This window comes from Chelonoidis abingdonii, chromosome 10, assembly GCF_003597395.2.
Source record: "Chelonoidis abingdonii isolate Lonesome George chromosome 10, CheloAbing_2.0, whole genome shotgun sequence".
In the NCBI taxonomy this organism is placed as follows: Eukaryota; Metazoa; Chordata; order Testudines; family Testudinidae; genus Chelonoidis; species Chelonoidis abingdonii.
Genome location: NC_133778.1, coordinates 10,444,809 through 10,455,621, shown reverse-complemented (window position 1 = coordinate 10,455,621; position 10,813 = coordinate 10,444,809). Strand labels below are relative to the sequence as shown.

General features: G+C 40.9%; 1 protein-coding gene across 1 annotated transcript in view; it reads left to right on the top strand.

The window, feature by feature from the left end:
* UBE2F (ubiquitin conjugating enzyme E2 F (putative)) overlaps window positions 1-10,813 on the top strand; it is a 150,495-nt gene that overhangs the window by 85,565 nt on the left and 54,117 nt on the right. The window contains exon 7 of the mRNA XM_075069943.1: window positions 9,123-9,180. Within this exon, the coding sequence (XP_074926044.1) occupies window positions 9,123-9,180 (58 nt within the window). The remainder of the gene's footprint in view (window positions 1-9,122; window positions 9,181-10,813) is intronic.

Genomic DNA, 10,813 nt, shown 5'->3' with positions numbered 1-10,813 from the left:
CTGGCACCTGTATTTCAACATTTCTTATTTCTGCTTAAAGGTACATACAACATTTCTTTAATCCATTCTTATTTTTACAATATAATTAATTCTACTTTCACACCTAAAAGAAATAATCTGGATCAATTGCCAACCCTTTCCTCTCCCCCAGTATATTCTTTACCCCGTCTTCTATAGGCCTCTCTGATTTTTATTTTTCTTCTTCACATTTTGTTTCAGACCTTCCTCTATTTCTCCATTCTCTCTTCTTCGCTATGCTTTGTCCTTGTCCTTTGGGTTTTTTTTTCTTTTTGTCACTCTCCTGCTCTTCTCACCCTTTCTGTCCCTTCATTTCTTCTTTTCTCATCCTTCTGTCTGAGCTCTTAAATGCTCGCTTGGTCTCCAGTCCTTCCCCAGTTCTGTCATCCTCTTTTTGGGGCCCAGAATGGCCTAAGTGCCCTCTCCTGGTCCTGGGCCTTAGAGTAGCTTTTGTGGGATGAAACGTCCCTGGAGCAGCCCAAATAGCCGCTCAGCGCATGGCACCTGCTTTCTACTGCTTTGCACCTTGGCACTAGAAATTGGGTTACACTTTGAGTCCCCCTCACTCCCTCCCCCCAGCCTTTGGAGGGATTATAAACTCCAAGCACCTCAGTTAAATATAGTGATAGAGAGAGCTCAGTTCTGGAGATGTAGGAGGAATGACAGATCAGGAAGCCTGGTTGGAAGCTCTCTGCCTGCCTAGATTCAGACAAAGCAGGGAACTTAAAAGGTTTCATATGTATCAGCTTCATGCTCCATGCGCTGACACTGCATCAGGGAGAGCAAATGGAGCCACTCTGTGGGCTGGAAAGGAGAGCTGTGTAAGATCAGACAGATATTTGTGTGCGCTGTCAAAGGTGTGAACTTTGGCCAGGACTGTTGTGGGGCTTTATTTGTGACCAGTGAATCAACCTAGTTTGAAATTTGAAAACTGGCAAGTTTTTGCTGTTCTTTTTCAGGCATTCTAATTATTTGTGTGAAATTTCTTTTTTAAAATCATTCAATAACTCAAAGCACATTTTCAGCTAGACCCAACTACAAGCTCATGAAAGCTTTCTTGAGAAGCAGTGCTGCAGGGGATAAGAAAGCTTTCTTAATTAGAATGCCTGGCTATGAACTTACCTGCTGTGTGACCTTGGGCAAGTCACTTCCTCTCCCAGAACCTCCATTTCTCCATCTTTAAAATGGGACTAATGATCCTTGCAGCCCTTTGTTAAAGCACTTTGAGATCTATAGATTTATAGTGTTAAGTACTTTATGCTTTTTATATGTAAATTTATTTAATCCTGATTTTAAAGCACTGTAAATTATCTGAACAGGTTTGGAGATTGTCATATTTTAAGACAAAATTGGTCACCAGATCAACCTTGTCTGACCTCCTGTGTGTCATTGCCGCCACCACCCAACACCAGTACGCTAAATCCAACAACCAAAGTTGGACCAAAGTTTGACAGCTCGCGGGAGACTAGACTTTTTAAGTGCCACAGCCACACGACAGGGGGAATTGAGATGCAACAGTGCCTGAGGTCCCGCAGACAAATGATGAAATGAGATATAGCAAGATAATCCTCAAGTGACCTGCACCCGCACAATGCAGAGGAATGTGAAAAAAAACCCATGCTCTCTGCCAATCAGATCTGGGGGGAAGTTCCTTTCTGACTCCATATATGGTGATCTGTTTAAACCCTGAGCATGTGAGCAAGAACCAGCCAGCCAAGCACCTGTGAAACAGGATAGTTGGTGCTACATCCAAACCCTGTCCCACCAATGAATTCTATTGCATTAATTTAGCAAAGTTTTATAAGGGCAGCAATACTAAAATCAAGCTAAAAATACCATTATCCTTTACATACTCATAAAAACCCTTTTTCAGATCATTCATACTTTATTTTCCTGCTATAAGAATGTACTCCTGGGGGAATTCTGCACCACTATGTAATGTAGAATTTGGTCAGAATTAATGCTCCCTGCAGAACTCCATTTTTTCCTGCAGAATTTTTGATTTCCACCAGACTGCTTCCTTTTGGAGGAAATCATAAATTTCAGCCACCCAGGCACAGCAGTGCTGCAGAAGAACCTCAGAGTTACAAACACCAGAGTTACGAACTGACAGGTCAACCCCACACCTTGTTTGGAATCGAAGTATGGAATCAGGCAGCAGCAGAGACAGAAAAAATAAAGCCAGTACAGTACTGTATTACACATAAATTACTTAAAAAAAAAAAAAAGAGAGAGAGAGAGCAGGATTTTTCTTCATAGTAAAGTTTCAAAGCCGTATTAAGTCAATGTTCAGTTGTAAACTTTTGAAAGAATAACCATAACGTTTTGCTCAAATTGTGAACGCTTCAGCGTTACGAACAATCTCCATTCCTGAGGTGTTTGTAACTCTCAGGTTCTACAGTAGTTCATTGTGCTATTGAAATAAATCTTGAATCGTATGGTGATTAGTTGAAAAATTTCTCTATATCAGGGCCTAGCAACGAGACTAGAACCAAGGCAACAGAAGGATGAAGGTAATTAGTGGAGTAGCACAGCTAGCAAGGATTCATGTTGCCTGGTGTCATTGCTAATGAATTTTAGGGAAAACATAGGGCATTTTATTACAGGTTAGTTTCCTAATATAGCTATACTTAGAATACAGGCTAATCACATAGTGATTACATTGTTACTACCATAGGAAAGCTTTGATTACTGAATCATGTTGTTTATGCAGTCAACTCTATCAACTGTAATTTAGGGAGGGTTGGGGGGGTGGTGAGGGTTGTTAAGATTTTGTTGTGGTTTAGTTATGGATGACACCAAAGGCAGCTAAAATATGGCAAAGTAAAACACCAATTCAGTTTCAGAAGTGAAAAGTAGAAAGGTATCTGTAGCAGGATGGTAGTAAACTGGCAGCACGTTTTATTGCCAAGTAGGCATGGGGCACTAGCCTTTTATTTCTGCAGATCTGAGGCCTGGTCTACACCTGAAAATTAGATAGACCTAGCGACATTGCTCAGGACTGTGAAAAATGTTGTGCCTTGTGCAACATAGTTAGATTGACCTAACCTAGTATAGGTTCAACTAGGGCAACTGAAAAAGGCATCTCGGATAGGTAGATTAACTACATTAGTAGAAGAACCCCTTCCACTGATGTGCCACTATAGTATAGACTTGCCCTGAGTGAAAATTTGTTCCGTTCACAAATGAAAGCGCATTTACTCTTACCCTTATCTCTATTTGAGTACATCACATAATTGCCAAATAGTCTGGCACAATTAAGAGGGGTCCAGGTGTTTTCAATGAAAGGCTAAAAACTAATCTAAAAATCTGTTCAACTGTTTTTCCTAATTATTCATCTTAAAACTAGGTGAAGTATTTAAATAATGGACTTCAGTACTAAACAAAAATGTACAGTTTGCACAGATTAATCACTTCTATACAGGGGCGGCTCTACGCACCAGCAAAGCAAGCAGCTGCTTAGGGCAGCCCATTTGCAGGGGCGGCAGCTGGCAGGGATCCATCAGGGGAGCTGAGAACCAACAGGGGGCCCTGGGAGCTGTAGTTCCTTGGTTAGCTCCCTGCCTATAGAGCCAGCCCTGGATCAGGAAAAGAACTATATTTCCCAGCATTCCCTTGGCCATTATCAATAGGAAAGGGAGGAGGAGAGAATATGATAGCTAAAACTTCATGCTGCAGCTTGCTGTGAATGGAGAGCTCACTGCTAGAGTGGGGTGGCACTGTGAATGGGGAGCAAGTGTGCCCAAGGAGTAGAAGGCTTTGGCCCCGATATCCCCTTCAGAAGACATCCCCAGACTGGATTACGGATACTGGTGTGAATTGAGTGGACCAAATGGACAGTGCCCCGCTCTATCTGAAGCCTAGTAAGGGAGGGGAGGCTCTGGACCTGGGCAGCTTTAGATACAGTACCACGCACTTAGGAGGATTTCCACTTCTGAGCCATGGAAGCAGAAATTGACTTTTCCTTTCCAGATTTAGCTCATATTCGGAAAGGGAATCTAGCACCTGCCTTCCAGATTTGATCACCTCAAAATTCAGGCGTGCTCAAGCTCAATTTGGGCAGCTCTTACTTCATTTCTCCCAGATCAAATATACTGATCCACTGTAATTTGCTGTAGAAAAAGTAGGATAAAATTGAGCAAGAAATGCTTCCCAGAGGTTTTTAGAACTGGAATTGCTATTTTCAACAGCATTGCCTGTTTTTATAGTTTTATTTGTTTAAAAGGAGGACAGTGATATTGCATTGGCAAATTCCCCATAGAAACAGAGTGGAATAAAAGCACCTCAAATTTTCCTCATTTATGGAGAACAGACTTACAATATGCATCCAGATATCCTCCAGTCACACAAGCTGAAAATGTTTCCACTTTACTGCAGTTCTGTAACCATATGGGAACCAATCCTGTCTGTGTTCTGTGCGCATCCAAAATTCCTGCTGAATGACCCGCCCTGGGAGCAAGTTACCAGTGACACAGGGCTGGGGTGGAAGGAGATGCGGGGGAGCCCAGGGCTGGGGCTGCAGGGGGGTGCGGGTGGGGAAAGGCCCAGGGCTGGGGCAGCAGGGAGTGTGGGGGGTGCCAAGGGGAGCAAGGGGCAGCCAATTTTTTTTTTTTTTGCTTGGGGCAGCAAAAAACCTAGAGCCGGCCCTGTTTCTATACATTATATGTAGGTATAGCAGAATTCAGCAATATGTAATTCATATAGCTGTTTCCACATGCATTAGGTACATTGTGTGGGTTTTAGCACAAGTAGAAATTCCTTATGAGCTTTCTCATTTCCCCCTTTTATTCCTGCATTAACCAGTGTTTCTCAGCCAGAATATGTGACATCTGTGCTCTGGGATCCACACTGATGGCCTCTTTACTACCAAGTGGAGTTAAGGTGTTGGGTTTGATTCGTAAAGCCTTAAAATGGCTTGGGTCCTCTCCTCTTGCAATATCACTTCTTTCTTCCAACCACGGTGCTACTGTTGATCAACTGAGGCCCTGAAGATGGAGATTCCTTGGCATAAAAGAGGAGGAGTGGCCAACAAGGGATTGTATGATTCATTGGACTTTTACCTGGATTTTTTCATCTGGGTTTGACACAGATTCATATTTCAAAATTACGGTTATTGCAAAATTCTAATATGTAAATTTTAGACAAACTTAAAAAAAGGCAGGTTTTTCCTATTCGTGATCAACAGGGGCACTGAAAATGAAGCTCTTTCAACATAAGGGATACCGCTACTGGCAAAATGCATTTCCCCTTCCCCTGCCTTACCAGAAGCTGGGAATGGGCAATAGGGAACAGATCACTTGATGATTACCTGTTCTGTTCATTCTCTCTAGGGCACCTGGCATTGGCCACTGTCAGTAGACAGGATACTGGGCTAGATGGACCTTTGGTCTGACCCAGTATGGCCACTCTTGTGGTCTCATGGAATAGCCTGCATTTTGGTGATTATCAGGGTGCTCTGCAAGACCTACCGATTCACCCAGGCTACGTGTGAGAGGGACGTACTAGAAACTGCTTGTTTGTGTGTATGTCTGTGTGTACAATAGTTAAGAAGGGACATTATTAGGCTTGTTATCTCATTTGTTATTTCTATACATGCTTGATTGTATTTTTGTTTTCAGTTCTGTAAACCTCTGGATTTTTTTTGTAGTTCCTTATTTTCGATTATGCTGTGAAGATAGGTAGGAGAGGAAGGGTAGGAGAGAAGTCCTGGAAGCCAAATTTAGGCTGCTAGGGAAGAGACTGAAATCTCAGAAATGCTCCCAGTTCCATGCGCAGGGCCAGGTAGGCAGGCAGAGCTTCAGAGTCTCAATGTGTGGATGAGACAATGGTGTAGAGAGGAGGGGTTTACGTTCATTAGGAACTGGGGAAACTTTTGGGATATGGGGAGCCTATACAGGAGAGATGGGCTCCACCTAAACCAAAGTGGAACCAGACTACTGGCACTAAACATTAAAAAGGTTGTGGAGCAGTTTTTAAAGTAGGAGATGAGGAAAGCCGATCGCTGCAAGAGAGATGGACACAAAGACTTCTTTAGGGAGATTGTGATGTAGGGAATTCCAGGTTATAGTCAGGAACAGAGACGGAAACGGATATGTAAGGGCCGATCAGATGAACCGTCACGTAAAAGACGAGCACATCAGAAAGGGACAAAATAAACAGGGCAGTTTTTAAGTGCTGTACACAATGCTAGAGTCTAATAGTATGTGTGAACTAAGTGCCTTGGATATAACTCACAGAACCTGGTGGACTGAGAGCAATCAATGCACAATCATTCTGGGGTACAATATCGAAGGACAGAACAGGTATGCAGAGGAGAGTGGCACTATATTGAAGAAATGTAGATTCAAGAAGTTAAAACATTAAGCAATCCATTTCCTAGAATCTTATGATAAATTTCATGCTCTAATAAAATAACATTAGGGACTATTATTCGACCACTGACCAAGACAGTGATGTGATAATGAAATGCTAAGGGAATTAGAGAGGCTATCAAATTAAAACCCATAATAGTGGGGATTTCAATTTATCCCATATGACTGGGAACATTTACTTCAGATGAATGCAGAAATGAAAATTCTCGATACTTAATGACTGTCATGGAGCACTGTACAGGAACCCACAAGGGGGGACAACTAGATTTAATCCTGAGTGGAGCGCAGGAGCTGGTCCAGAGGTAACTATGCAGGACCGCTTGGAAATAGTGACCATATACAACTACATTAACATCCCTATGGGGAAGAAACCTCAATGGCCCAACGCTGGGCATTAATTTCACAAAGGGGAACTTACAAAAAAGGGGTTAGTTAACAAGTAAAGGTACAGTGACTAAAGTGTAATCCTGCAAGTGCATGGCCTTTTAAGACACCATATAGGCCCAATTCATGTATACCCAAATAAGAAACCAGTTAAGAGCTAAAAAGGCCCACGTGGCTTAAACCATGGTAAAGAAGCGGTGGAAGAAAAAGACTTCCTTAAAAAGTGGAAGTCAAATCCTAGTGAGGGCAAATAGAAAGAGCACAAACACTGCCAGCTAAGTGCAAGAGTGTAATAAGAAAGCCAAACAGGAGTTTGAAGAACGGCTTGCCAAACTCAAAGGTAAACAACTGTTTTAAGTACTCAGAAGCAGGAAACCGCTAAAACCAGTGGAGCCCCTGACGATTGAAATACAAAGGAGCGCTGAAAGACAATAAAGTCATGCGGAAAAAATAAATGGTCTTGCTTCAGTCTTCACGGCTGGGAGTTAGGAGAATTCCCAAACTGAGCTGGCTTTGTAGTGACAAATCTGAGGAACTGTCACAGATTGAAGTCACTCGAGGAGGTTTGAATAACCAATAAACTCTAACAAATCACCGGACCAGATGGCATTCACCCAAGTTCTGAAAGACTCAATGTGAAGTGCGGACTGTTAACTAAGGTTGAAGCTGTCCTTTAAATCGACTTCGGTACGCAATGACTGGAGTTAGTCTAGTACGCCAATATTTAAAAAGGGTGAGGGACCGGCAGTCATGGTAATCTTATGTACCAGGCAAATAGTCGAAACATAGTTAAGAATAAATTGTCAGACACACAGAAACATAAACTATGAGCAATAGTCAACATGGTTCTGTAAAAGGAATCGTGTCCTATATCTAATTAGGTCTTTGAAGGAGGTCAACAAACATGTGGACAGGAGGATCCAGTGGACATGCGTACTTAGATTCAGAAAGCCGTTGACCAAGTCCTCACAAAGACTTAACGTAAATTAGCTGTCTGGGATAGGAAGGTCCTTCATGGATTGGATTGTTAAAGCAGGAACAAGGTGGAATAATGGTAAATTCTCAGAATGGAGAGGTATAGTGTATTTCAAGGTCAGTCCTAGACCAGTCCTTTCAATTATCATAAATGATCTGGGATAGGGCAAACAGTGAGGTGGCAAAGTTGCAGTGACTAACTGCTCAAGAAGTTAGACCAAAGCAGATTGTGAGACTCAAAGCTCACACTAAGTGATGGCAACAAATGGCAAATGAAATTAATGGAGATAAATGTAACAGTAATGCACATTGCAAATAACCCAAAATAGATGGGGCTAATTGCTACAACGAGTCAGGAAAGATCTTGATCATCGGATAGTTCTTGAGATGTCACGCAGTGTGCAGAGGCGGCTAAAGCAACAGGTGTTAGGACAGTAAAAAGGGTAGAGAATAAGGAGTAATATTATTGCCTTATAATCCATGGTACGCCCACTCTCGAATACTGTGTCAGATGTGGTTCTCACTCCAAAAAGATATTCTAACACTGAAAAGGTTCAGAAAGGCAACTAAACTGATAGAGTTGGAGAGCGTCTCGAGAGAAAGATAAGAGGCTAGCGCCTCTTGTGCAGGGAGACTAGGGGGATATGATGAGGTATATAAATCATGAGTGATGCTGAGAAAGTGGGGTAAGAGAAGTTATTTACTTTCCTTCATACAGAACTAGGGTCACAAATGAAATTAAGGTAGCAGGTTTAAAACAATAAAAGGTTTTTATCACGCAGCACACAGTCAACTTGTGAACTCCTTACCGAGGGTTGTGAGCTGGGTTACAACAATGTTTAAAAGGGAACTGGATAAATTCATGGTGGCCAAGTCCATAAATGGCTATTAGCCAGGAAGGGTGACGAATGGTGTCCCTAGCCTCTGTTCATCAGAGGTTGGAGATGGATGGCAGGAGGGAGATCACTTTGTCATTGCCTGTTAGGTTCACTCCCTCTGGGGCACCTGGCATTGGCCACTGTCGGTAGACAGATACTGGGCTAGATGGACCTTTTGGTCTTACCTGGTACGGCCGTTCTTATGTTCTTAAGATCAGGAGTTCTATAATGAAATTGAAAGAACAATTTGGGGGCGTTTTCCCCCTTTTGTCATTTTTATATGGATTTTTAACAGCTCACAATACTTCATATAATACAAAAAAGGTGTAATTTCTGCATCCCAAGAGAAACCAATATTTCCTAATTTTCTGAGGGATATAAAAGTTTAATGTTCTGATTTTGTGAAGAGATTGCAGTCAATAAAGTTTTAGGTAAGCTTAAGTGCTTCTGAGTTTCAGATTGTATTATATAATGTATGCCTCCTTATCTGTTCCAGTTTATTGAGAGAACATTCAATTGATGGCACTGGCTGGGCTCCAACTAGAACATTAAAGGTACCATTTCTTTTTTAGCTGTAAAAATTTGTTTCATGTAGTTACCTTTTGAACAGTTCATATTTATAAAATATATGCTTTGCTAGGTTCGGGGAACAGTATTGATGTTTCTATAAAAGTTAGTTTAATATTTTTGTCTTCAGTAGAGCCTCAGTGCATCATTTATTAAAATATGAAGATCTTTTTTTAGTACTTAGCACTGTTTCTTTTCTCTGCCTTATAATCAAAATATTAATTTTAACTTTATTTGTTAAAACCCATTAGCCTAGCTGGACAGACAAATGTGGATAGAAAATAAAAACCAGTGCTTTGGCAAACCAAAAAGCTAGTCATAATATTCTATCTATATTGTCTTGTAAACTGACTCTTTGCTACTAATGAAGAAACTTCATTCCATCTGCTTTAATATTCTTTTAGTGAGATCTCTGTACTCTTGAACTTCTATTTATAGGGCTACATTTTACCTGCTGAAAGACTGGTTAATAGTAAGGGTTGATCCTGCAAAACCCTATTCATATGAATAGCCCTGTTGACGTCAATGAAATTCACATGTTTGGTATTGTCTACATGGAGACTTGGAGCTCAGTAAGCCAGGATGTAAATCTCCAGTGTACTAGCTTGCTGAGCACTGTCGACACTGCTGTCACTCACTAAAACATCCCTAGTGCACTTTGATGTTATACAGTTTGAAATTTTGAGATTTTCTGTAGAAGTTTCTGAAGAGGTGGATCAGTTAAATATTTAGCTATTATCTTCAAAGTAGATAGACTCCAGTAAAAAGAAGATGTAGTGCACAGATTTTGTTCTTGTCAATACCCATTCAGGAAACTTGTTTCACCTTAGTGTTAGGAACAAAATTGCCATATTTGGGTATTGCACAATCAGAGCATGATTTGCTCCAATAATGTTCATGTGGGGAACAAGAGGCATCCCAGTAACATAATAGCCACAAACTAGAAAGCTAGAACTAAGGACAGGTTTGGGGGTGTGGTTGAGAGAGAATCTCCCTACCAATAAACCTTTCATGTGCAGTGTAATTGAACATATTTTATTTAATCTTATCACTGTTGTGGATACTACAAGACACACACAAGTTGTGTAAATGCATGTGAATAAGGACTGTGCTTGTGAAGCAGGCACAATATACAGTAAAATACAGTGCTCATGCTATAAAATAATCACAATAATATATTTGGCAGATTGGAATTTGATTTTGAATACCAAAAGTCATAACTTTTAGAACTTTAATATCATGTTTTTAATTCTGTAACATCTCTATGGTTAAATGTTAGAATGTTAACTTATTTTTCAGCTTTTGTCCTTCACAAGAAAGCTTAAAATTATTTTTTAATTTTTAATACACCGTATTTTCTCTCTGTTTGTTAAAGAAAATAGATGAAGTTCTCTTCATGCCACCTCAATCTGATTAATCATTGTTGGATAGCTGGAGACGTCAGCCCACACAGTGCTAGCATCAGGAGTATCTGCGTGCACTTTTTAGTATCTTATTGTTTTCACTACATATACACCAAAGTTGTCCGAGAAATCAACCTTGGGCAAAAAAAAATCATTGGATATGTAACTCCAGGCTCCAGCTTCATTTATGAACAATTTCTCCTCTTCTCTTCTGAGT